General features: G+C 39.4%; 2 protein-coding genes across 4 annotated transcripts; one reads left to right on the forward strand and one right to left on the reverse strand.

Annotated features, from left to right (window-relative positions):
• Positions 1–704: 704 nt before the first annotated feature.
• ddx56 (DEAD (Asp-Glu-Ala-Asp) box helicase 56) lies at positions 705–22,933 on the reverse strand. Of its 2 annotated transcripts, none has more exons than XM_030742435.1 (15): positions 22,793–22,933; positions 19,894–20,015; positions 17,126–17,287; positions 16,661–16,815; positions 14,893–15,063; positions 13,685–13,775; positions 11,846–12,087; positions 10,288–10,431; positions 7,031–7,144; positions 6,851–6,945; positions 3,895–3,968; positions 3,418–3,507; positions 3,224–3,329; positions 1,426–1,529; positions 705–927 (listed from the first exon to the last, which is right to left on the reverse strand). In XM_030742435.1, the coding sequence occupies exons 2-15, from the start codon at positions 19,948–19,950 to the stop codon at positions 844–846; spliced, it is 1,689 nt and encodes a 562-aa protein (XP_030598295.1). In that variant the 5' UTR covers positions 19,951–20,015; positions 22,793–22,933; the 3' UTR covers positions 705–843. The 2 variants fall into 2 exon arrangements, with proteins under 2 accessions (XP_030598295.1, XP_030598296.1); XM_030742436.1 differs by lacking the exon at positions 22,793–22,933 and adding an exon at positions 22,347–22,413.
• On the forward strand, positions 22,283–27,611 carry dusp26 (dual specificity phosphatase 26). 2 transcript variants are annotated; one of them, XM_030742437.1, is made up of 4 exons: positions 22,283–22,510; positions 22,855–22,995; positions 23,371–23,582; positions 26,668–27,611. In XM_030742437.1, exons 1-4 carry the CDS (start codon positions 22,446–22,448, stop codon positions 26,874–26,876), a joined length of 627 nt encoding a protein of 208 aa, XP_030598297.1. In that variant the 5' UTR covers positions 22,283–22,445; the 3' UTR covers positions 26,877–27,611. The 2 variants fall into 2 exon arrangements, with proteins under 2 accessions (XP_030598297.1, XP_030598298.1); XM_030742438.1 differs by having other exon boundaries at positions 22,286–22,510; positions 22,812–22,995.
• Positions 27,612–27,633: the final 22 nt, after the last annotated feature.

Genomic DNA, 27,633 nt, shown 5'->3' on the forward strand with positions numbered 1-27,633 from the left:
TTTTTCTGCAGAAAAATTACTTTTACTTTTAATACTTAAAATAAAATTTACTAATATAGTGTTATGTGCAGTAAAGTGTTTCAGTGCACAATTAATTGTACATAGCCTGAGTAATTTTATGTATTGCATAACTTCAGATATTTTACAGGAAAGAATTATATTGTAAGTAAATCTAAGTTGTTAGGCTCTACTTAATATTACTTATACTTCTGGGTATTTTATAGAAAAGGAGACTATTATATGTGAGTAATTTTAAGTACTTCCTAATACTGTTATTTCCTGGGAATTTAGAGGAAAAACAGCATTTCCTCAGCTTACACTTAAGTACACTGTACATTTTTATGGAGTGGCTTAACCTCGACTAATTTCTGGATATTTTACAGGAAAGGAGCCACAAATATGTTTTAAGTACTGCATAATTCCATCATAGTTTTGCAGAAGAGCAAACGATATTTCCCCATCTTACATTCTAAGTACACTATACTTTTCAGGGTGTGAGCCATATTGTGGAGTGGCTTAAACCCAAGAAACACAAAATACTAGAACTTCACTCACCAAAACTGAAGCATAAAGGTCGTCTAAACTGTACCATTTTTAGGTGCCAATTAGCAAATGTCTGTGTGCTAATCAGATAACATGTAAACAGCCTTGCAAACATGAGACCCAAGAAGCACAACACAGTCTGAGAACAAATTTTATTCCAATAAACATTTTAATTATACAGAACAAATGCACTGAATACAGTTATACCCATATGCTATTCCATCATATATCATTAGCTATACGTTTTAATTTGACCGATTAAATGGTCTTCCTGGTGAGAAAGTAATAACACTCCAACAACTACGACTGGACTGCTTTGCCTTTTCTGTTTCTCCCACCAGTGTACTGGAAACTCTTCAGTGGGTTCTTCCCCGGGATTTTTTTCTACCAGAGACAAAAAAGAAGCATATGAGCTCGACTCTAGGATATTATTTAATCTACATCCCTGGACATTTTTGTTTTATTATGCAGTTTAGACTGTGGGCTTTGTAAAAGAGCCTGGCAATACTTTGAGAAACACATGAAAAAAATATACTCGAATGACAGTCAATAGCCAGATATACACGCTGTGAGTCAGAATTTTTATTGCTGATTAATGAGCACCATTATTTTAGTTGCCTTTTAGGAGATTAAATAGTTTCTAGTGCCAACAGTTGCATCTTAGAATGCCTGATTTTGTTCAAATAAAATCTTAAAGATATTCAGTTTGCTTTCACAGAGAAACAGAAAATACATAAAAATATATATATTTAAAAAGGTGAAGTTAAAACAATGAATAAAGATTGACAAAAAAAATGTTTTTCTTCTGAGAACACATCAAATAATTACACTCTGTAGCATATCAGAGACCTGGTTTCACAGTCACCCTTAACCACATCTCACCTTAAAGCTGCTCTTGATGACTCCTTCTGGTTTCTTTCCCATTTCTTTCCTCCGCCTCCTTCTGCTTGACAGTGGATGCACCACACCCCTCAGTGCCTCAGGAACTGCAGGACAAAAATCAAATGATAACTGCACTCAACATAAATGTGCTTCCACATAGCTAGATTACATAACAGGGACCTAAATCTGTTGCTGGGCTCCCATTCAAGTCCACAAGAAACTGAATTTTCATTATTTCCAAGATAATATTTTTTTCTTGTGGTAATAATAATAATAAGCATTTTCTCCTTTTTCTGACTTTAAGTAAGCCTTCAACAGTATTTTTAAAAATGTCATGGGTAGTGATAAGCAAAATATTCACAATGTTCACACAAATATAAAATGTTTTCATGCAACACGATTGTAGGCCATGTCTCTGCAATCAGGCAAACTGACAAATTCCTGCTGTGCAACCAGAAACAGGCCAATCTGCATTAGCACAAGTTAAAATATTTCAACTTGGGTGAAAATTTTTCATCACTCACAAAAACCTATTAGCTGGGACTCTAATGTTAATAAACACAAATGGAAGATAAGCTTATTAAAGCCATTTGAGGGTTGGTGCAGGTATTTGCTTTATTTATCAGTTTATAAGGAGACAAAGAAACAGAGCTTGGAGAAAAGTGAGTGAAATTGTAGGACTTCAAGGTAGAGTGCTTATCAAATTTAAAAGACAACTGGAGTGGATGTGTACCTGTGAGAATATGTAGAACTACTTGTCTGGGTTGCACAGATTCAAAGGAAGGAACTTTTAGTGTGTGATGAGTGTAGCTTGGTTTACACCTTTACTCTCACAACAGTGTTTCTCCACAGAAACCTTACTTGGGTGTGCATCCAGCTACATTAAATAACACCCTGATTTACTGGAAACTTGCATTAATATTTTTTCCAGTTAGTCAAAGACTGGACAGGCACCCTGCTTTTTTTTTATTGAAGTTCAGTCACTGCAATCCAAACAGCTTGAACCATAAACAGTATTCCATGAGATGTACATCACTACCATGATACCACCAACTGGTTTCCTAACTCCTGATTTTTAAGCCTCAAGATGAATGTTTCTGCCATCATCATCTTGTTTGCAAGAAACCAGATGAGATAGGAAAGGGTGGACCTGACTGTAAAACTGCTTGCTCATTAGCTAATGATTTGTGATTGACAAGTCAGACTTTTGTCACCAGTGTGGTGGAGCTGAAATTTGTCTGAGAGTCAAAAAAAAAATTCACTTTCACTTTGTCACAAGCCACTCAGCAACTGAGATACAGTACTGTGCAAGTCAACCCTCATTTCTTTATATTTTTCTAGGAAAATGGGAAATAACTGCAGTGTTTATTAATCATGCAAACATACATGGAGCTCTGTTAAAAATGAGGGGGGCTCGAGACTTTTTTTTTAAACTATAATTGCAGAGGTGTGGCATGTTAATAACCCTCCAAGTGCTTACTTTCACCTGCACACAAGTAGACAAAACAAAAGCCACTACACATGCAACAATGGGACTCACCACAGAACATTTGGAGTTTGTCTAATTATGTAACAATTACAAAAAATGCCCACAGACATTTGAGACCTCTGCCACTCCAGACTGCAATTCTAGCCTTGCATTTACAGTTATATTATGGGGACATGAAAAGCAAGCTCCCTTAGAATAAATATTTACATTTAATAACATATCAATATTTTTAGCATTATGAAGAATACACATCATAATGGGGAAAAATAAAGGAAAATGTTTGGTTAGGACAGAATCACACAGTCTTACTGAGATACTCGGGTACGTTCTTGAGGTGAGGTTTGACGACAGCAGGATGGAGGTCTTTGTCATGTCTGAGCAGCTGCAGATCTCTGGGGTTGTCCTCAAAATATGTCTGAGTGTCATCACAAACATCCAGTCAGAATATGTTCAAACACTTCTGCCTTCCTTTGTGTCATTTCAGAAAAATGTCCATCTCTCACCTTGAGTTTTTCTGAATTTAGCAGCTCCTGTTTGATCTCTTTTAGTCTGGCCTCTTTCACTGCCTGCTTTGTCACTGAGCGCATTGCATCCTGCAAACAAATCAAAAATAATCAATGTTCACATTAAATAAGAACAACTTTATTGATCCCGAAGGGAAATTCACACATTTACAATTAAACCACAGGAAAACAAAAAAAAACCAAACTGAACTGGGACTGGGTGATAACACGACAAAGATAATTATCTCAAAATAATTTTTCCCTCAATAGAAAAATGAGAGATGGCCAACATAAAGTCAATAGAACTTATTCCATCTATGTTTTGTTAGAAAGACCATTTACATGTTCAAGAACTAATTTAACACAAATGAATAACTCTCAAAACAAAGCAAATTATAACAAATTATATTTCTTTAAAATGCAACAATGATGCCACCAAACTGGCTTTTTATCCATTATCTTTAGTTGGATACTCACCCTGCACCTGTACCTGAAGCCTTCAATCTGCTCCATTTTAAATTCATAAGGTTTGAGGGCAGAATCGGTCTCATCTAAACACAAACAGAATGAAAACATCTTCTTACAAATAAACATAATAGAGGAAAAATAAAAACTGCTGATCTCCTACAAACAGAAACATGGCCAACAAACAAACATGAAAGCACATCCAGCAGCCAGTTACCTCAGCATAAACACAGCTAACCTAACAACAGAGCTCGAGCTTGTGTTTACCTGAATGCTGTTTAAAGTTAGTGTCGAAAATTTTCACAGCTAGATGTCAGTGGACTGCAGTCAACTGAGTTCTGTTTTCTTACCAGGGCCCGCTCCTATGAATATTTGATTAATTCAATTTAAGTTTATAGGAATGCATCAGTTTGATGCATTATTATTATAGTATAATTACATGAAAGGTGTAATTATACACTAATCTATGTATACAATGTCCTTTTTGTTCTATTTAATAACCTCAAAAAATTACTGACTGTACCTTGTATTTACTTGGGTTATGTGTGGTTTGACACACCATATTTTTAACTAACTAGGCAGCACGGTGGCGTGGTGGTTAGCACTGCTGCCTCACAGCTAGAATGACATCTAGAAGGTCTGAGTTTGATTCCACCTTGGCCCGGACCTCTCACTGTGTGGAGTTTGCATGTTCTCCCTGTGTCTGTGTGGGTTTCCTCCCACAGTCCAAAGACATGCAGTTACTGGGGTTAGGTTAATTGGTCATTCTAAATTGCCCATAGGTGTAAATGGTTGTCTGTCTCTTTGTTTTGACCCTGCGACAGGCTGGTGACCTGTACAGGGTGTACCCTGCCTCTCTGAACAGGATAAGCGGAATGGATGGATGGATATTTTTAACTAGTCAATCAAAAATATTACTGGTTCTGGTATGTTTTTATAATTTAGCTTACAGTAACAACAAAGAAAACTAGAAAAATGATTGAAACTAACAAGATTTGTTATAATTAGTTTTAGTTGTAATCCATTTGCTTGAAAATGATCACTTGGGTTTGAACTGTTAAAGATTACAGAACAGTAAATGCTTAAGCTATAAACTTCCCTTTATTACTGTTTCCAATAGTCATCAATTTAAAATAAAATAACCCTCAAAGGGGTTCAATCATCTTTTCCATATCATCTGACATATACTACACAATTTCAACAGTGGATGTTCATATTAAACATGTTTCAAATAACGCATCACTGTAAATACTATATACAGCAGTGTATAGTACTATATAGGTGCTATAGCTCCCCCTGGAAAAGTCATAGCACCCCCCATAGCACCCCCAAGAAAATAGCTTGTGTGTGTGTGTGTGTTGTGAACTGAGAGAACAAATCATCCTTCATAGCACTCTCAGTAAAATGCTTAGCCCCCCCTTAACACCTTCAGAAAAATATTTCTGGAGCCACCACTGATATACAGTGCTGTAAAAAAATATTCTTAATTTTTGCATATTTGTCAAAACATTGTCAGAACATCAAACAAAGTTTAATATCACAAAAAGATAGCCCAAGTAAATACAAAATGCAGTGTTTAAAATATGATTCCATTTATTAAGGTGAAAAAAAGCTTTCCAAACCTCACTGGACTTTGTGTGAAAAAGTAATTGCCTCCTAAACCTAATCACTGGTTTTGCCATCCTTGGCAGCAAGAGCTGCAATCAAGCATTTGTGATAACTGGCAATGAGTCGATAACGTCGCAGGAATTTTGGCTCACTTTTATTTGCAGAATTGTTTTAATGCAGCCACATTAGAAGGTCTTAATATGAACAGCCTGTTTAAGGTCATGGAAAAATCAGGTTTAAGTCTGGACTTTGACTAGACCACTCCAAAATCTTCATTCTTTTAAACAATCACACTAACGCCACCATGTTTGACTGCTGGTATGATGTTCTTTTTAAGAAATGCTATGTTAGTTTTAATGAGACAAACTTTCCAAAATAGTTCCAACTTTTGTCAGTCCATAAAATATTGTCCCAGAAGTCCTGCAGATCATCAAGATGTTTTTTGGCAAATGTTGATGAACCTTTGCGTTCTTTGCGTCTCCAAAGGATGCCATTTTTGTCCAGTCTCTTTCTTACTGTTGAGTTGTAAACACTGAACTTAACAGAGGCAAGTGAAGCCTGCAGTTCTTTAGATTTTGTTCTGGCTTCTTTTGTGACCTCCTGGATGAGTCGGAGTATTTTTGGTAGGCTAACCACTTTTAGGAAGGTTCATCACTGTTCCAGGTTTCTCCATTTGCAGATAACGGCTCTTACTGTGGTTTGCTCAAGTCCCAAGTGAGTTTCTTTAGATCGTGGCATGAAGTGTTGCTTTTTGAGATAACTTACTACTATTCCTACTTCAGTTTTTCAGACTGGTTCTATTTAAATTATTCCTTGATTCAGCAGGTCTGGCAGTAATTTAAACTTAAAATTGAACTTGAAACTGAAAGAAAAGTGGCTAAACACAGTTAATTTCCACACTAGTAGGTTTGGACAGCTTTTTTCCTTAATAAATAAAAATACAATTTTAAACTACATTTTGTATTTACTTTGGTTATCTTTGTCTAACATTAAAATTTGATGTGAAACATGTATGTGCGAAAAATATGCAAGAGGTTAAGAAATCTGAAAGCCGCAATGCTTTTTTACACCACTGCATATCAGTCCCTGAGGATTAACACATTCTACTACCTCACTCATTTAGAGCAAAAAAGAAAAAAAAAGAAAAGAAAACTGAACCTGGGCTTTTTCAGCACGTAACTATGTGGAAAGTAAAATGAAAAACATGCTACAGTCATTAGTACTGAAATGGTGTCCTGAAAGTGCAGACTGAGTATGATATTGTTAACATTATATAAGCGGAACTCCATGTTTATGTATTTTTTGTGTGTAAAAGCCAGTCAAAGATGTAGGACTAAGACTAGATCAAAATCCTTGTTACCTCCACTGAGTGCCTCCTCCACCTCTGACAGCCAACTGAGCTCAGTGTGAGACACGAATGACAGAGCGGTGCCGGGGTTGTCTGCTCTCGCCGTTCTACAGGAATCAAACAAAGTGACATTGATTTTTTTTTTTTTTTAAAGATTACATCGTGTAATTTTCTGAAAGAAACTTCACTTACCTTCCAACTCGATGAATATACGATTCCACAGTTGTTGGGAAATCAAAGTTGATTACATTGGCAACATTTTGGAAGTCCACACCTCTTGACACTCCATATTCTCTATCTTTACTCCTAAAGAGACCATTCATAGGGAACAATGCAGTCAAAGTGTGCAGATGCCCATTAAAGGACTTTTTAACAGTGTGGTTCTATCATCCAATCTCTGAGGACATGGGTTATACCACATAAAGTGTTTTTTTCAATGCGGCTATAAACACAGATTGTTTTGAAAGTTCAAGTTTTTTGAAATAGTAAAAGTTAAACACATAGTTAAATTTTAGGCACACATCAAGAATCACATGCTCAGTAGAAGGCAACAAGGTTTAGTAAAATATGGATTTCAGCAATCCAACTCAACATCCACCCTTTTGGTCACTGACAAAGAACTTTGAAGCTTTTTTTTTTTTTTTTTTTTTAAGAAAAAAGTGCAGCACACAGTGATTCAACAAATATGGGCCCTTAGATGGCAGAAAGGGTAGAAACTGCTGCTGTGCCAAAGTCAGGTATTATTGTTGCTGTGGTGTTGGTATCTTAAAATGGTTCATTGTGAGGATTTTTGCTTTCAAACAAGGTCAAGATTTGCTCTTGTAGGGTGCATCGTAGGATGGCTGCACTAATGACAGCCCCGAGTCAACTCGGCAAAAAAAAAGTTGCTTACTTTTTACTACTAGCTCTTTATATAGCACTATCACTGATTCATTATGAGCAACAAACACTTTCGGAGTTATGCTCATCAGCCAATTTGGACTTTTAACAACTTTTATCACAGATGCTACTGTGCCCTGGGTCCTTTGTTAAATTACATTGTGCTGGAGGAAATCCAAGAGAAGGAAGCGTGCTGGAGCTCTGTCCCGAACCCGACGGAGTAACAGTGAGCTGCCTCTGCCCAGAATCCTGATTGCTAATGTCCACTCTCTGGACAAAAAAGGTGAATGAGCTGCGTGAATGAACTAAACATCAAAAAGACATCAGGAACTGCTGTGTTTTGGTGTTCACACAGATGTAGCTGGAATCCAGCAAGCCTGATGGCATAATCACGTTGGACAGGTTTATGGTTCAATGGGGAGGCAGAACGAAGGACTCAGGCAAGCCAAGGGAAGGAAGTGTGCGCTTTATGGTTAATTCTTCGTGGGCCACAGACAACTGTGCCTTAGTAATGCTCTGCTCTCCGGTTCTTGAGCTGTTGACCATTGAAGTGAACTCCCGTGTTCCCCTCTCAGCTGTTTACATTCCCCCACAAGCCAACAGATCTGCGGTCCTGGACAAACTGTATGATATCATTAGTGGCTTGGAGAACTCTAACTCAGAAGCAGCATTTACCTACAGAGCTACGAACAATGACATCACCTCGGCAGCACACACTGCCCTCGCCCACCTGGAAAAAAGGAACACATATGTGAGAATGCTCTTTATTGACTACAGATCAGCATTCAACACCATCATCCTTATGAAACTTGTCTCCAAGCTCAATCACTCAATGACCTGGGCTTGGGATGTCCATCTATAGGTGGATTTTCAACCTCCTCACAAACAGGACCCAGGTGGTGAGAGTTAGAACACACACTTCCTCCTCGCTCATCATAAACACTGAAATACCTCAGGGCTGTGTGCTCAAGTACACTCCTGTACTCCTTGTTTACTCACGACTATGCTGCCAATCACAGTCCCAAAATTATCATTAAGTCTGCACATCGTGGGCCTCATCACAGACAATGGTGAGACAGCCTACAGAGAGGAGGTGAAGGCACTAAGCTACTGGTGCCAGGACAACAACCTCTCTCTCAATTTCAGCAAAACAAAGGAGATGATAGTGGACTACAGGAAACCACAAAGAGAAGGACACCTGCCCATCCACATCAGTGGCGCTGAGGTTGAAATAGTAGTTTCAAGTTCCTTGGTGTGCACATTGCCAAGGATCTCTCCTAGACTCTACACTTGGACATTGTTGTCAGGAAAACTCACCAGCACTTATAAGGAGGCTTAAGAATTTTGTCATGAATGCCAACATCTCCTCCACCTTCTGTGGGAAAACAATCGACAGGCTGCATGACAGTTTGGTATGGGAGTTGCTCTGCCAGACAGATGGAAATCACTGTACAGAAAGTGGTAGAAGCAGCAGAGAACATCACTGGCAAGAGCCTTCTGCCATTAACCCTTTAACATCGGGCGATCGCCACCGATACATTTGTTACCTGCCCTTACTTGCCGTGAACAGCTGGTTAATGCCGAGTGTATCACCACTGAGACGTCTGATCAAATGCTCTTTGAATTACCGTAATTACGCGACTGTTTGTCCCATTGGAAAATTTCAAGCAGATTCTGAAAGCTGAGAAGTTCCACTTCACACCCAACATAGGGTTAATTACAATAATTGTTGACAGAGGTCCATGAATGGCAGCACTTTTGGCTGGTGGGTCTGTGGTAAATAAGGGGTTAAGGACCTCTACCTACAGTGGTACCAGCGTATTATTAAGGATCACAGCCATCCAAGACACCCAGGGCACTGTTCTTGTTAACACCAGGCAGATGATACAGACGAAACTGACCTTTATTTATTAACACTGAGTGACTCAAAGTTTAGCCTTTATTGCGGTTTCTACCATACTTTGGAATGTCACAATAAGTCCAGGAACACTGTTACAGGAACACACAATGCAACTCCTGTGACATCAGATTCAGAACATCATTTTAATGTTTAGAGGGAGGAGCAAGATTGAGGGGGGGGGGGCTGTAGTTTTACAGTGTGGTGATTCAGAAAATCTAACTGGTTCATGAAGTATCACTTTAATGTAAAAATCAGAGAACAAGTGTGTGAAGCTTGATGGGTTTAGCTTGAACAGTATGCATCTGTGGTGTGAATTTGAACATCCTATGTGAAATTGTTCAAAGTTATTGTGTTCACAAGATTTTCAGAAAACTTGACCTCTGACCTTTCCCTTTAAGTCAGCGTCAACGAGATTCAAACTTGTCCCAGATTTTTAGTAGATACAGCTATGGTGTGAATTGTTCTCAAGTTGTGGCCAAGTTTTTGTGCAACAACCAGCGCCACCAACACTGCCACCAAGTCTATGACAAAACCTTGATTTTTTTCTTAAAAACAACCAAGCTAAAAATTCTTGACATTTTTTTCCATCCTGTGCCACTTCAGAATATATATCCTCTGATGGTTTTTATTTCTCAAAGTCTGATTGTTAAACATCAATAATGTGACTTACTTTCCTCCCTTCTTTGGGGTCTTTTTCTTCTTCTCTTTCCCTGTAGTTGTCTGTGGTGCAGTGGTTAGCTCAGCCAGACTCTGCTCATCTGTGGCAATGATGTAGTCATAAAACCCCTGATTAAACTGGGTGATGATGTGACACCTGCAGAAGAGTGTTACAAAATACAAACACAAACAGAAGAACTTTTGTTATTGTGGGTGTCCTGTGCCACGTGGGGCCCCAAATCTAAAAGATACTAAAAAAAAAAAAAAAAATCATAAATATTAATAGTTAATCATGGGTCTACTTATTGTGGATACACTATCAATTTCTGCTGCAACATTCACTTGAAATTTCAACAAATTAAAAAGAAAAGCTTTCTCTGAAAAGCTTTCACCACCATGAATCAGGGTTCTTCAGCTGATTTTTTCCAAAATCATTTAATCCCTCCAGTCACTGCAGATGGAAAATTTTTATCGTCAATAATACCAAGATTACAAAAATCATATGAGCCCTATTTTTCAGAAATTTTGAATGTTTTGAGATTTTCTATATTTTTGTATTAATCATCAGATTTTCCCTACACACTGAAATTTACTCTGGCAGACTATCAAACTATAGCTAAAGCATTTTTTAAATCTGGCTGTAAGAACAATGCCACCCATCACTGATTTACTAGTGGTCAATGTTTTTATGTATATCAACTACCCAGCTATGCTCGGCACGTCTCGTCATGGTTTCCTTTCTTGTTGCTTGGGTAATTATATCTTTGTTCTTGATGTCATCCAACTGCTGCACAAAGAGGTTCTCATCCCACAGACAAATCTACTCCAATTTCACAATCTTGGACTGCAGTAGTAACCGCTCTTCTACAAGCTGCAGGGCCAAGTTCAGAGGCAAGTTCAGAACTTGTTTTGTTCTGCTACACTGAGCACCCCAAAGCCACAGAGCAGAACACGGACCATTAGCTGCAGTAAGACCATGAAGTTGGAGTTCAAGCACAGGATGAGAGACTCACTGGAGAGTATCTATCTGTCACAATGTGCTTTGCAAATAAACTACTTGCAAAGGAGACAAACATCAAGAGGTTCTTTCATTGTCCTCAAACACCCCCCCTCCCCTTCTTTTAAACAACTGGGGTCAATTTTCTTCAAAATCACATGTCTGATGAAGTGAATAATGGCACAAACTAATTAGATTTTTGATTTTAGCATCAAAAACTCTTTCTAATAATTTGAGGAAATACTACAGAATATGACTTTTTAGAGGTAAGTCTGGACTAAAATCCACAGACACATTGACTCAAAATTGATCAAATTAATTACACTGCCACCATTCCACAACATTTGTTGCCCAATAAAGATCACCGTAACAGTCTAGAAGGTCACAAAGGAATTCTGGGAAAGTTCTAAGGAGCTCAAGGCTTCTCTAACACTATAATATTCATATTCATCAGTCCATCATCAGGAGAAAACTAAACAATAATATTGTAAATAGTACACACCTTAACTTTACAAGATATGCTTCCATCTCAGAAAAATGCAAAAATAAATTTAACAGCGTCATGTTCTCTCACCTGGACTGAACAGGCAGCTCAGAATTGAGGACGCAGGCAGGAATGCCAAACTGTTCGAGGAACAGTTTGAGTCTGTAGCATCTGTCCACAGTTCCCACAAACAACAGTGTCTTCCCCTTAACGAGTTGCAGCTTGAGAAGTGTGTAAATGAGCAGGAACTTGTCCTCCTCCTCACATTTGATACTGTACTGCTGCAGCTGGCTGCTGTCTGGGAGCTGAGATCCCTGAAGCTTCAGTATCACCTAACAAAACACAGGATCCATACAGGATGTGAAGAAAAACAAACAAACAAATCAACACAGCTGTATATTATCTATTACTACAGCTTAAAAATCAACCACATCACAAATTATTAAAACAAACTCTTATTCTTCACTACAGTTTTCCCCAGAGAACAAATTTAGTTGTCATCCATCAAATCATTTTCTTCTGCTTGTCCAGAGCCGGGTCGCAGGGACAAAAACCTAAGCAGAGAAGTGCAGACCTCCCTCTCCACAGCCACCTCCTCCAGCTCGTCTGGGGGGACCCCGAGGCGTTCCCAGGCCAGCCGAGAGATATAATCTCTCCAGCGTGTCCTGGGTCTGCCTCGGGCCTCCCCCCGTTAGGACATGCCTGGAACACCTCACCAAGAGGTGCCCAGGAGACATCCTAGTCAGATATCCGAACCTCAACTGGCTTCTTTCGATGTGGAGGAGCAGCGCCTCTACTTTGAGCCCCTCCCAAATGGCTGCACTGCTCACCCTATCTCTAAGGGAGAGGCCAGCAAGGCTTCGGAGGAAGCTAATTTCTGCCGCTTCTATTCGCGATCTCATTCGCGGGGTGGCTGTAGCTCAGTAGGTAGAGCAAGTCACCTACTGATCGGAAGGTCAGCGGTTCGATTCCTGGCTACTCCAGGCTACATGCCAATGTATCCTTGGGCAAGATACTTAACCCCAAGTTGCTCTCCGACCGTCCTGTCGGAGTGTGAATGTGTGTGAATGTTAGTTAATTAAAAAGCACTTAGCTTAGTGGAAACATGGAAGTGCTTGTATGAATGTGAGCGCATGGGTAAATGTAAAACGTGTTGTGTAAGCGCTTTGAGTGCTGTGACTGAGTAGAAAAGCGCTATATAAGAGCTAGTCCATTTACCATTTACCATTCGCGACTGGTAAATCGACAGCTTCACTTTCACGCACAGCTCCCTCTTCACCACGACAAACCGGTGTAGTGTCAGCGTCCGCATTACTGCAGACACAGCCCCAATCTGTCTGCCAATCTCCCGCTCCCTTCTCCAGAGACTCTTGAACTTTAGATACTTTAACTCCTCCACCTGGGACAACAACTTGTCCCTGAGCCAGAGCGGTCACTCCACCCTTTTCTGGCTGAGGACCATGGCCTCAGAATTAGAGGGTCTCATGCCAGCCGTTTCACACTTGGCTGCAAACCATTCCACTGCAAGCTGGAGGCCACCACATGATGGAGCCAACAGGACCGCATCATCAGCAAAAAGCAGAGAAGGGATTCTGAGGCCACCAAGGTGGAAGTCTTTCACCTCTTGGCTATGCCTAGAAATTCTGTCCATAAAAATTATGAACAGAATTGTGACAAAGGGCAGCCCTGGTGGAGTCCAACACCCATCAGGAACGAGCCCGACTTATTGCTGGCAATACGAACCAAGCTCTCGCTAGAACTTGTAGTAGGTGGAAAACTGGTTCATATACTGAATTAACAAAACAGTGAATTACACTGAAAACTTCAAGTATTATATAATAATAATAATATTAATAATAATAATACTAAACATTCAACTGTGTAGAATACAGAAAACCTTTGTGGGCGTGAGTGTGAAAGAGACATTACAGGGTTGTGTAGCAGCAGTTCCTTTAAGGCCTGGACATCCTCGGTGAAAGTAGCCGACATCAGGAAGGACTGGTAGATTTTTGGCAAATGGCTGTTAAAAAAGAAAAAAAAAAGAAAAAAAAAACAATTAATGACAAAAAAAGGAATTTGACATTAAAGCTACAATAACTAACCTAAGCCCAACTAAAGCCAAACTAAACGCAAGCACAGTCAACTTGTGATGAAGGTTGCAGGGAGGAAAAAAGAGCCATTTGCATTTCTAGCAGTTATCCAAGAAGGCTGTGCTGAGAGTTACACATATTAATTAATAAATTCTACTCAACCAATTTGTTCCAACCTATGCAAAAACTTTAAGCAGCAGTTCTTATGCATTTGTTAGAACAAACTTAAGTACAGCTGCATGTGCAAAATTATGCTTTTCCTTTTTTGGTACCTTTATTTTATTTAGTGTTTTTTTTTTATTATTGTTCAATTATTTACACTGCACTTTTATTCATTGTAAAGTGCACCTACTCTGCTCTTTTCCAGCCCATAACTGTTTTCTTGCATTAAGCTGTTTTAGCTCCCTTCCCCTTGGCCTTAAAGCCAACTTTCTCCCGACTGGCTGGCAGTCACAAACAGAATGCTTGAACACTATTCTGTGCTCACAGCCAGAGTTGTGTGCCTGAGATGACCATATTAGGGATTTCCACTCTCACTGAGGTCTCACAGAGTACAATAGTATGATAAACTTCCAGAACAGGAGTGCTGAGAGCATCCTGAAGCCTGAGCTTTTGGCTCACAGGGATTACTTGTACATAGTTTCACAATACATTTTGAAGTTTTGGACACGTTTAATATGAACATCAACCAGCGTATATGACAAAATAGTGAAAAGCAGGTCACCTCTATTCAATTCAACAGCAGAATAAGTGAAGTGAATTCAAACATGTTGTATAAAGGACTTTGAGTAGAATAGAAAAGAACTATATAAGAACTAGTCCATTTACTATATTATACCATGAGCCCTTTTTCCCAGTGTAATGCTAGTCTCAGGGCAGGGCTATTCCTTTATTTTATTTTACAATTGTTATGCTTCCTTGAAGCCAACTACAATTTTTTTTCTTAATATTTCTAATGAAAATTTTAAAACAAACAGCAGCAGAAGACCACACCTGCATGAAGCAAGTGAGTTCCTTCCAGTGAAAATCTGTCTGTCACACTCTCACCACAACAAGTTCTTCAGGTCAGACTCAAAGCCAAAAGAAAAGATCAGGTCTGCCTCGTCTACCACCAGCATCTCAAGAGAAGAATGCAGGACCAGGTTCTGGGCATTGAGATGGGCGAGCACACGGGACGGCGTCCCCACAACCACATCAGGCTTCTCCATTAAAATGGGCCTGTTCAGACACAAAAGTGATCATCATTCACAATATATCGTTATGTTTGGCAAATTTCAAATTTCATTAGCAAGGAGGATGTTCACTAGTAAATGAAATGCAGATTAAAAAAAAAAAAAGCACTTGTTACTACAGTACTCAATGCAGTACCATGCAAAGTCTTGTGTCACTTCATTTATTTACATTTTGCGAGGAAATAGCTTCAGCATTTTACTGAGACACGTGTAAACATATATGAAAATACAGCATATCAGGTAAAAACAGAATTTGTGGAATTGTAAGGAGCTCAGTCTGCATTTGATATGACCACCATTAGTCTTCAACACAGCCTGAATTATCTTAGGTAAGCTTGTAATTTCTTTAAGTAGACCCCAAACTCCAAAGCTCTTTGGATGCTGGCTGCCTTTTGTTCAGTTGTCTACAATAATGTTGAGCTCCAAGCTCAGGGGAGGCCAGTCTGTGACTGATACTGTATGTTTTGATCCAGGTATTCATTTACTGCATTGGCAGTTTGTGATCACTGTCATTCTGGAAAAGGAAGCTGTTGACCATCAGATGCTTTAAGATAGTATTGCACGATGGATCAAAACTTTTCTGCATTCATATTTCCATTAACATGATCCTCAACACAATTGGCTGAAATGCAGCTCTAAGTCATGACAGAGTTTCCACCATGTTTGTATAGATTGCTGCAGACACGCATAGCTGTACCTGTCTCCTGAACTGTTCCGTACATGGATGATGATGTGAACCAAAATTTTCAGATCTGGATTCATCACTCCAAGACTTTTCACTTATTGTAGGGTATATCTTATAAAATAATGCGCCTTGAGGCGACTGCTGTAATTTGCTGCTATATAAATAAAATTGAACTGAAATTGAATTGAATCCCCCACTTGCCCAGTTTCCTCAGTTTTTCTTTTTTAAGAACAAATTGCACTCCATCTTGAGATATGCCAAATTACCAGCCAATAACTCTTTGGGAATCACATTGTTTGTGTAAAAATACTATTTTATGCCTGTCAAACTGTTTTACCTTTGGCATTTTTCTTAGATTCAACAAAAAATAATTCAGTAGTGGGCCAAGACTTTTGCACAGTAAGTATACCTAGACTTTGGCAAGTCATCCAGATGTGGAAAACTCTGGAAGGATTGTAACACATTCTAAGATGTAGAACAACTTATAAGTGAAAAAAATGTACAGGTGTAGTGAGGAGAACAGTACACCTGATCACAGCAAACTGATTACATTTTTTTCTGTCTACTAAGCTTTTCATGAAGTTAAACGATAAATAAATACTCAGCCCATCCACACATAGACTTTACTTGGGTGGGCTGCTAAGGTATGCTGATGGCTGTTCAAGTACATTAGATTTATTCTTTTCATCTAACCTAGACAACAGTGGGAATAATTTCACCATTGGAAAATCCACTGTCTTATTTTGAAAGTTTTGTCACTTTCCCATGTTTCCCTGCAAGTTGGCTGGCCAAGATGCTATTATACCCATTATTGCTCTGTTACCTGCTATCTATAGCAGGTAACAGCTATAGCTATCTTAAGCCCCTTCACCTTCCTGACTGAAAGAAATGTGCTGACCTCTGAGTTGACAGATCAGCTTTGCTAGAGATGTCAGCCACTCGGACGTCCCTGGAGCAGTACGCCGTTAATTGTCTCATCATGAGCTGCACCTGCTGACCCAGTTCTTTGGTTGGCACCAGGATCAGAGCCCTCACATCCTGCTCACGCACACTCTAACAAGAACAACAACACACACTAAGTAGATGTCAGGAGGGGGAAAAAAAAGGCTGGACAATAGAAGATATCGTCCCAAGCAATGGGTGCTCACAACAATTTTTCACATTTTTCTGACATTTTATAGACTACACAATCCAAAAAATAATCTGGAGAGTCACATGTGAAGTGTTGTTATATCCTTTTCTCTAAGCTATAGCGATCATCTAAGATAAACAGTAACACCTACTGCTCCAGTATCAACCTCCATTGTATAAACTTAGTACTTGAAGCTACTTCCAAAAACAGCCATTTCTGTTTCTTACTCACCTGTTTGGAGGCCAGGATGCGCTGTATGACAGGTATCCCATATGCTGCAGTCTTCCCAGACCCAGTCCGGGCTCGAGCAAGAATGTCCTTCCCGTCTAGACCCAAAGGAATTGCCTTCTCTTGGATCAGAGTGGGCTTTGACCATCCCAGATCTGCAACTGCCTGAGTAAAGCATAAGAAAAGCGGCAAATTATACTAGCTGCACAGACAGATGTCAAACAAGTCTCATTTTAATATTTGGTAAGAGCGTTGTCCCCCAGGCTGACTGCTCTGTACTGTGTTCTACTCTTTGCTTGTGCTGGTGGTGGTGCTTCTACCAAGACAATGGAAGGGGAAACATTGGTTATGTGGCTTATCATTTACTCCACCACACTTCACAGCTTCAACTACTGATTATTTTGCAGATTCAGATTTTTAATGTACAGTACCATGCAAAGATTTTGAGCCCCCCACCCCCTTTACATTTTTCTAGAAAAATGGGAAATAGGTGTGGCAATGTTAGAAAAATAGTTGCTGTGCTAGTTATAATAATCATGTTTTTATGAATTGCTGTATAAGTTGTTGTATTAACAGAGGAATGTGAACTACCGAACCTGGAGCACAGTGATTTAAAGACGGGGACTAGTGAACTGTAAACAACCTTTAAGTTGTTCTGTCTCCATAGTTGTTCCAGAAACTGGAAGGTCAGAGACATGACCATCACATTAGAAGTCACGGAGCATGCTTTCTGTCTTTACCTTATTCTCAATCTTGTCAGTTTCATGGTATGCATAAGAGTGGCTTGCAGGGACTGCCCAGTGAGCATATGCTGATGCCTGAGCTGATTGTGACTGCTCCTGACTGATGATGTTCCATTATGCATTTTTCTATCCAGATATGTTTGTACTTTTTTGGCAGTATGTCTGAGATCATTTTCATGCTGAAAAATGAAGCCATTGTCAACCAGATACTTTCCACGTGGTATTGCATGGTGGATAAAAATCTGACATTACTTTTCTGTGTTCATAATTCCATCAGTTTTGACAAGATCCCCTAAACCAACAGCTGAAATGCAGCTCCAAACCATGACAGAGCCTCAACTGTGTTTTACAGATGGCTATCGATTCTTACTGTTGTACTTCTCTCCTGACCTCAATTTGCAATTTGAACAAAAATTTTCAGATCTGGACTCATCACTCCATAAGACCATTTGACTGATTTTCAGTCCATTTCTTGTGTAATTTGGAATACCCCAGCCTTTTTCTGCATTTCCCTTCCTTAAGAAGAGCTTCTTGACAGCCACACTTCCATTGAGACAACTTCTGATCAGGCTTCAGTGAACAGTAGCTTGATCAACAGAAGAGCTGGACGCATCTCTCAGGTACTGGGTCATGTCTTTGCTTTTCCTATATCTTACATGAATGCCCGATACAGTTCATCTGCTGTACATACCTTTTTTCAGCGTCCCAAATCGTTTATCCTCTACTTGTCCAGTGTCCTCAAATGTATTAAGCAAAACATGTCAAAGTGTCCCAAGTTTTTGTCTATTAACTCTTTAGAATTGTCTTGTTGGTGCAAAAAATATTCGTTTATACCGGTCAAACTAGGATCTCGCAAACTAGGCATTTTTTGTAGATTTGACTAAAGAAATGGGAACAAATTATGCATTTTTTGCAACAGGCTGCTAGTAACAAAGTGCCTAATGATAAAAATTTTAAATTGTCTCTGTGCTAAGTTGTTTATGTGTAGACACAGCACTAGTTCATCCTTTGAGTTAGGTATCTTGTTTTATGCTTGAACAATTCATAGGTCATTGTTAAGTTGCAGAACTTAAAAAAAGAAGAAGAAAAAAATAGTTAGAAAAAAAATAGTTAGGTACAATGAGTGGACTGAAAATAAATAAAAATGCAGCCAGCATGTCCAACTGTTGCTAAAGACCATTACAAAAAAAAAAAAAAAAAAAAAAAAAAAGTTTAGTTCCTTAAAAGCAAAATGGAGAAAAATGAGGAGTGGTTCAAAGACAGATCCATGCCTCTGTTACTGCACTGAAGACAGTGCTGAGTACAGTAAACTATGACGTCAGAGCCAATCTTCTGGGCAAACTTTAAGATGAAACGATTTCTAAATTACTTCAAGCATCATTTGCAGCATTAAGTTCTGTGAAAACCTGTAATTATCAGACAAAGCTCACTTAAGGCTATTTTGTGTACTTCTGTAAATCTGATAAAATCTTTACATATATCAGAACAACTCAAAGCAGTAAGAAGATTGCGTCCCAGCTGTTATGACTGCTAAATGGAACATAGCTAGACTGATACACAAGTAATGTGAGTTTAATTTGAAGCTATACAAAGGTTTTAATAGGTGTCTTTAAATGTTTGGCAGCCAAACAGCTAATTCATAGCAGATTTTCTAGCTTTAGATTAATTTTCGGGTCAGTTTTGTCAGTACAGATGGTTTTTTTAAAAAAGCCGCAAAACGGCGTCTCGTCTAGAAAACAATGGTTTTTAATACTTTCATGTCTAGTAATTTCCCTTACGCAATACTTCGTGTATGTGTAAAAAGTCTCTGCCACTCCAGTAGTACGGTTTATAAGTGGAGCTTGTAAAAAGCAAAACATGCTCGAGAGAAAGAGAGGGGGAGACGTGTTAGGAGACCCGAGCAGTTCCTCCACCAGCAGTAACGGTCTGATTTTCAAACTTCTCGGCGGTTTTTATTCTCACCTGAATATTCAAAGTCCCCCCCAAACAGCTTATTTAAAATTTACTGACAGTCTCAAAGTTTGCTACCTTTAACAGGCGGTCGTCTAAGCCCATTTCATGGAAATCCAGCCTCTCAGAAGCCATCTCTTCAACCTCAACAAGCTCACATGTGCGTCGCAGGTTTCTGACGTCATGGCGCCTTTAAGCGCCTGCGGAAAAAAAAAAAAGAGAATACTTTGTAATCAATCTCATGATACTACATGCAATTTTCTATATCATGTGTTCGAATTCTAAACCCCATTTTCTTGTGTTCAAATACGAAACTGAAGTAAATGCCAAATATATATTCTAAGTTATATATATATTTTTTTAAATCTAGTGAGACTATACAATTATGCCACCACTACAATGTCTTTATCTGTTTTCTGTTTGCATTTTTAACATCTTATTTGTTGTTATGGATACTGTTCTTTTGCACTTTTTTATTTTGTGTGTACAGTACATTGCAATAACGCTTTTAATGTTCTTAACTGAACACTAAGCACTTTTTACCACAAGCCATAGTCACCATTTCACACAGTACTTTATTCTAAGAGTTCAGGTACACTTCAGTGCAAACTGGAGGAGCTGAAGATCAAACCACCTTCCCATTAGCAGATGACCCACTCTTCCTCCTGAACCCCAGTGACCCCTGTATCGTGCAACTCCTCTTTGAGAACATTAATTGGACATTGATTTGGACCTAAAATAACAAATGCGTTACACCTTATTTAATCTATTTCATGTATTTCTTTTCTTTTGTACTGTGGTGATGCACCCTGGAAACTAACACCACAAAGTCCCACATACTGCTTCATGATACAGACCTCTGACGTGTCAATACTGTGAATGCTTCAAAATATTCACAGTATTGTTCTTCTCCAAAATCAATTTTTTTCTTCCATACGTTTTTTGCTTGTTAATAACTTCAGCACCATTTGTGCTACAGAAACCCTTCTGGTATCAAAATGTCCAGCTTCTTCTGGAGATTCATGCTATTACTTTTCTTTTTGTAACTTTTGTAATTTTAAAAATATTAAGCTTTTATTGATTTTTTGCCCAATTCAAATGGCAACCGGCCTATCTGCCTAGCAACCAGCCTGGCAACCGACCTAGCAATTGACCTAGCAACCGACCTAGCAACCGGCCTAGCAACCGACCTAGCAATCCGGCCTAGCAACTGAACTAGCAACCGACCTAGTAACCAACCTAGCAACTGGCCTATCTGCCTACCAACTGACCTAGCAACCGGCCTAGCAACCGAACTAGCAACCGACCTAGTAACCAACCTAGCAACCGGCCTATCTGCCTACCAACTGACCTAGCAACCGACCTCGCAACCGGCCTATCTGCCTAGCAACCAACGTAGCAACCGGCCTAGTAACCGACCTAGCAACCGGCCTGTCTGCCTAGCAGCCAGCCTGGCAGCCGGCCTAGCAACCAACCTCGCAACCTACCTAGCAACCGGCCTATCTGCCTAGCAACCAACCTAGCAACCGACCTAGTAACCAACCTAGCAAGAAAATGATAAAGAGAATAAATGGCAGCTGCAATTGAGACAATACAACAGGAAGTATGCAGAAAAAGTGAACATCCAAGAAATAACTATTCAAAGTGACAACAAGTCAATAAAACAAAAAGAAGTGAGGAAATCAAACAAGAAAAAAAAGAAAATAGTGAAATGCTTTTTCTAGTTTATCTTGTTATTGTCTGATACTGGAAAGAAATAGCACTATTTCACATAGCCAGAGTCACTCTGAAGAAATTTTAATTTCTCTAGTAATATTGAGGTAGTAATCCCAAATTTAGATTTTCTACAGTTATTATTTTCTTTTAGGGTCTTTCTAAAGAAAAAAATAAAACATAATCAGTCTTTAAAACATTAAAAAGTAATCAGTCTTAAGACAAAAAATTTCTGTCAATTTCTGTTTACACAAGAAGAACAACACTGCATTGCTCCAGTGATTGGATGCGATGTGATGGAAAGTTCCAGAGCGGATGGACCTTGTAGTAAGATTGTTATTCGCCTTTTCATACATTATTTTTAACGCCTTCCCCCATTTGGCCGGCAGATGGCGGCAACCCCACACAATGACCAAAATATGGACCACCATTAATAATAAATAACACCACTACCCTCATCACGTCAACTAGAGTGTAGCGGGTTTCTCTTTCGCCTGATGGGTGGAAGATGCCTGGTTCGATCCTAGGACGTCTCATAAATCCTTTTTGGGGTTGCGTCAGGAAATAAGCTACTTTCAGTTGTACAGTGGTCGCAGGGGGTCGGCGTAAAAATATGCCAAATCAAATATGCGGAGCTACCCACTGGGGCGACCCCTTGTGACCAATGTGACTAAGGGAGCAGGTGAAAGTAGCTTATTTCAACACAACCAGTAGTAAACTGCCACAGAGAAGAACTGGAGAAGCTCTTTGCACTGCGTGACTGAACAATATTTTAAATGTCGTTTTAAAATGGGAGCTCCGTCCGTGGAGTCACACACCTTAATGAAGACTTGTTGAGAACACTGTGAAGATGCCTCGTGAATGCTGAGGAGCAACAGCAGCTGTCTCGTCTTCAGTTATCCTCCCATTGCAAATAAATGAGTCAATATGGCCGCAGAGCAGCGAGCCCTGCACAACTGAGACGGAATAAAACAGCATACAGGTAAATACAAATATGCCGTTTGCGCTAAAAAAAAAATATAAAAAAAAAAACCCGCAAACGCTTAAAATACAAGGCCTGCATGTTTTTGTTTGTAGCTGCAATTACAAAGTAACACCCGACGACCAAGTATTAATCAAAATAAAGCTACAGGTAAATTTGTTATAAAATGTAATATTCAGATAAGAGGCATAGTTATTATAACCCCAGATCAGTTTATATTTGATTTCATTCTGAACGCGCGTATGTGTGAATTGCTTCAATATGTAATGGAAAAAACGGTACTTTTCATCTGTTTTCCCAGATTAAATGGCGTTCATGTCTCGATTCTCTCGGTCCCGGAGCAGCTCCAGGTCTCCGAGCCGAAAAGACTCCGAACGCGCCTCCCCGAACCTGTCCGTTTCCGAGCTAGAGAGGCTCCTATACACGGGCAAAACGGCCTGCAACCATGCAGACGAAGTATGGCCACGACTCTACATTGGAGACCAGTGAGTTTACTGACCTTTAAGCTGTGGCAGAATAAGTAAATATTCAGTAAGAATTAATGAATACTTGAAAGGTAACAGTTCACTTACAGCACTATTTTATTACTTCTTAGAAATAAAGTAAAGCATAACAGTTGTAAAGAATACCCATTGCTTAAATGAACACCTAATGAGTACTAGTTTTACTTAAGTAATTATTCTGACCTGCCACCATATTAGTTGAAAGCTGTTTAGTCAAAAGCAGTCTCTTTTTATGTCGCATTCATAAGCACAGGAGTCACATAAGAGTTACATATCAGCATAAATCATACAAGTTTTGTAGTCAAGTAAAAAATCAATTTGACTGCCAAAACTGTAAAATCCTTCTCTTCTCTGTAGGGATATTGCATCAGATCGCCGTGAGCTGGCCAAACTTGGCATTACACACATCCTCAACTGTGCACAGACGAAGTGGCGCGGGGGAGCCGAGTATTACGCCGGGATGAACATCACCTATCACGGCATCGAGGCTCATGATTCCCCAACTTTTGACATGAGTGTCAACTTCTATCCTGCTGCTGAGTTCATTCACAAAGCCCTCACCAGCGGAGGTTAGTCTGAGAATGGGCGTGTGGGGGTTTGTGTGTGAAGATAACATGAAGGAAAATCACCACTTAAAATAGTCTATAGCTCGGGGAGAAAGCAGGTCATCTACCAATTGAAAGGCCAGTGGTCTGCATGTTAAAAACGTTACCATATTACTCTGGTGCCTCTATCGTATGTGCATGATTAAAAAGAAATCTCTGTGTGAATAGATACTGAATAAAGTGCTGTGTGAATGACTGAATGTGGCTTGTAGGTAGTGTGGTAACACTTTAAGCACTCAGTAAGAGTGCAAAAGCAGTATATAAGTACCAGTATTTTTATTCTGGAGAGTTAGACGGGAAAACAAGCAGAAATAACAACACTCTAAATATTTTGTTGGGAATAAGTATGTCTGTGTAAAACAGACATACTAATTCCCAACAGAATTAGTATGTCTATGTAAAACACCGTCTAAGTCTTTAAAAGGAATCCTGATGATGAAGACATCTGTAGCTTATATTAACATCAGCAGTTGAAATCTGATTTTAAAAAACAACAGAACAAAACGTGGTTTTATAGAATTAAATATATTTTCTTTTGTATGCCACATTGTTGTTTGCATGTCAGTGCAGTGGTGGGGACATAAACATGCTTTCTGTTGAATCTTTTCAATTTGAACCTGAGTGTAACATAAGAGAGGAACAAAGCATGTCAGACATGATTTAAAATTTGCATCAGAATGAAGACCGTCACAGAGATGACAGTGTCTGTTCAGCTCCTGTTCCTCTGTGCCAGCTGTCAAGGACAGCATTTGTTGTAAAGAGCTCTGCTTTCTGTCATCAACTGGAGGTCAGAATTTTTTGTGATATAACATCTTCCCCTAGCAATAATGCCAGAGTTTAACATGCAACACAATCACATATTCCTCTTCTGCTTTCTTATCCAAGTCAGTTTCATGTGAATCCTCACAATCCACATCTGCATGCACTCTCATTTGTTGACAGTTTGTGTACTCAACCAAGAGTGCATTGTGCACACAAAGCAATGATGGCCTTTATAGGTCAAAATATGTTAAACTTGTAGAATTTTTAAAACAGTGAAAAATATTTGGTGTTTTTCTAATTGTGTGCATTAGTAGGTGAAGATATCTATACTGTATTAAGTCCCTGTGGGACTTAATACAGTAAGTAAAAATGAGTTATTACATTACTAGAATAAATAAAAAAGGACTTCTTTAAGCTAAGATAGGACATTATCAGACTGTGGCATTTTATACATTTTAAATGAATCTGTTGATTTTTGAAAAGTATCATATACCCACCAGAAAACCTAAAGCTAACCTATTTTAGGCCAAAAGTATTTACAAATCAAAATAATTTTTTTTTTTTTGGGGGGGGGGGGTTCAATCACTTCCATGGCCATAGGTGTATAAATCAAGCACGTAGACATGCAGAATACTTGTGTCATGCAGAGGCATGCAGAATGTGTCGCTCTCAGGAGTTCAGTGAATTTCAGTGTGGTATCGTGATAGGATGCCCCCTGTGCAACAGGAGCAGTCATGAAATTTCCTCACTATTAAATATTCCACAGTCAACTGTTAGTGGGATTATGACAAAGTGGAAGTGATTGTGAACAACAGCAACTCAGCCATGAAGTGATAGGCCACATAAAATGACAGCTCTGTCAACAAGGGTCAGCGGATGCTTTCTGCAGTCGACCGCTAAAGACCTCCAAACATCATGTGGCCTTCAGATTAGCTCAAGAGCAATGCATAGAGAGCTTCATGGAATGGGTTTTCATGGCCAAGCAGGTGCATCCAAGCACAATGCAAAGTGTCCGATGCAGTGGTGTAAAGCAGGCTGCCACTGGACTCTAGAGCAGTGGAAATGTGTTCTCTGGAGCGACGAATCACAGTTCTCCATCTGGCAAGCTGATGAATGAGTCTGAATTTGGCAGTTACCGGGAGAACGGTATTTGTCTGACTGCATTGTGCCAAGTGAAATGTTTGGTAGAGGGAGGATTATGGTGTTGGGTTGTTTTTAGGAGTTGGGTTCGGACCTGTTGTTCCAGTGAAATGAACTCTTAGTGCTTCAGCATACCAAGACATTTTGGACAATTTCTTGTTCCCAAATTTGTGGGAATAGTTTTGGGATGGCCTCTCCCTGTTCCACCATGACTGTGTCAAAACACAAAGACATGAATGAGTGAGTTTAGTGTGGAAGAACTTGACTGGCCTGCACAGAGTCATGACCTCAACCTGATAGAACACCTTTGGGATGAATTAGAGCAGAGACTGTGAGCCAGGCCTTCTCATCCAGCATCAGTGTCTGACCTCACAAATGTGCTTCTGGAAAAATGATCAAAAATTCCCATAAACACACTCCTAAACCTTGTGGAAAGCCTTCCCAGAAGAGTTGAAGCTGTTATAGCTGCAAAGGGTTGGCTGACATCATATTAAACCCTATGGATTAAGAATGGGATGCTACTCAAGTTTCTATGTGCGTGAAGGCAGGCAAGCAAATACTTTTGGCAAAATAGTGTGTGTGTGTTTTGCAGTAGAGTGGTCCCCCCACGAATTACCCAGACCCACAGATACATAGACTATAAAAAATGATGGAAGTGTGTGGTGTTACCCATTGGGTTCTGGAATCTGTGTATTGAAGGCTTAATGTTAGTTTTGTGGCCACTGGAATTATGGAGTGTTTTGGGGGACCCAGAAATGACCAAATTTATATGAGGTGGTGGAGTGCCAAGTTATCGGCTGGCAAACAAGCTTGGCTAGCCAGCTATAGATATGAACCACTGAAGAGTTATATATCTAAGACTGGGTAGGAATTCCAATTGCAGACCCAACTGACCATTTTAAGCAAAACATTTTTGACTCTGTAATGTTGTTTTACTTTTGTTTACACATGTAACTTATCAGTTAATCAAGAGTCTTACAAGTATTAGCAAGCTAACATTAATCTACAGTATGTGGATTAGCTTTGGGTGCTCAGCCATTTTAAATGTAAGTTCTTTGAACTTAAGAAATATTTTTTATATTGGTGTATACTGGTGGAAACATCTGGATCAGAGCAGATTTCATTTCATGCTGTTTTGTATGTGCAGGTAAGGTTCTGGTCCACTGTACTGTGGGAGTGAGCCGCTCAGCTACTCTGGTGCTAGCCTACTTGATGATCAGACAAAATCTGACGCTTGTGGAGGCTATCAAAACAGTAAAAGACCACCGAGGTGTCATCCCTAACCGAGGTTTCCTCCGCCAGCTCAACGGCCTGGACGGCATCCTGAGAGAGAGCCGCAAGACATCACAGAGCTGAAAACGCTCTCAACACACATTCCACCTGAGGTAGCAACCCTTTACGCCAAGAGATAAACTGGGACCAAGCTAGGAACAACCTGTGAGTTTCTGACACTGCAGCTCTGAATGGCAGCCAGTGATAGGACAGTTTAACTCATATCTTCTCACTCAGTTTGTTCAGTATGTTGTAGTTCTGTAGCCTCTGAAGCAGCAGCATCAGATAATCTAAAATTGTTTAATTTTGTAGCTTCCAAAAACTGATCACACTTGGCCCTGCCCAAACAAAGTCCTTGCTGGAGTTTTTTTCTAGTTAACTTTGAGAGTAAACAAGTTATATCAAACCCCATAAATAAGATTCTTTCTCAGTGATTTTTTTTCCATAGTTTGAGTCATTTCAGGTCTTCGCTCAACTTTTTTACATTCATGAAGTGCCCTAAACAACCTAAACAGTTGTATAGCCCAGGTCTAAACCAGCACAGTTACGTAGCCTATAGAATTCCAGTATTAATACACTGTATTTATTTGTTTGTGAATGCAACATCAGTTTAATGTGGAAAAGCATTGATTGCAATTTTCTCGGGTAATTTTGATTTTGTTTTCCTAAGTGTAAACTGCCAATACTGTTTTTGCTGATTAAGAACTGTAACTTACAGTATATACAAATAAAAATCAACTTGGTACTAAACGTATGACCGGGGGTGGGGGTGTTAGCTAGTGTTAGATAGCGGTCCGTTCCAGTAGCTAACTGCTAGAATACTCAGCCCAGTGCGAAGGCA

This window comes from Archocentrus centrarchus, chromosome 12, assembly GCF_007364275.1.
Source record: "Archocentrus centrarchus isolate MPI-CPG fArcCen1 chromosome 12, fArcCen1, whole genome shotgun sequence".
NCBI classification, from domain to species: Eukaryota; Metazoa; Chordata; class Actinopteri; order Cichliformes; family Cichlidae; genus Archocentrus; species Archocentrus centrarchus.

Coding starts and splice junctions, on each gene's coding strand:
- dusp26 (XM_030742437.1), top strand. CDS start 22,446: ATGAGTCAATATGGCCGCAGAGCAGCGAGCCCTGCACAACTGAGACGG. Junction 22,511..22,854: donor CGGAATAAAACAGCATACAG/GTAAATACAAAT, acceptor GTCCCGGAGCAG/CTCCAGGTCTCCGAGCCGAA. Junction 23,583..26,667: donor CAAAGCCCTCACCAGCGGAG/GTTAGTCTGAGA, acceptor TTGTATGTGCAG/GTAAGGTTCTGGTCCACTGT.
- ddx56 (XM_030742435.1), bottom strand. CDS start 19,950: ATGGCTTCTGAGAGGCTGGATTTCCATGAAATGGGCTTAGACGACCGC. Junction 3,330..3,417: donor TAAATTCAGAAAAACTCAAG/GTGAGAGATGGA, acceptor GATGACACTCAG/ACATATTTTGAGGACAACCC. Junction 928..1,425: donor TCATCAAGAGCAGCTTTAAG/GTGAGATGTGGT, acceptor TGTCTCTGGTAG/AAAAAAATCCCGGGGAAGAA.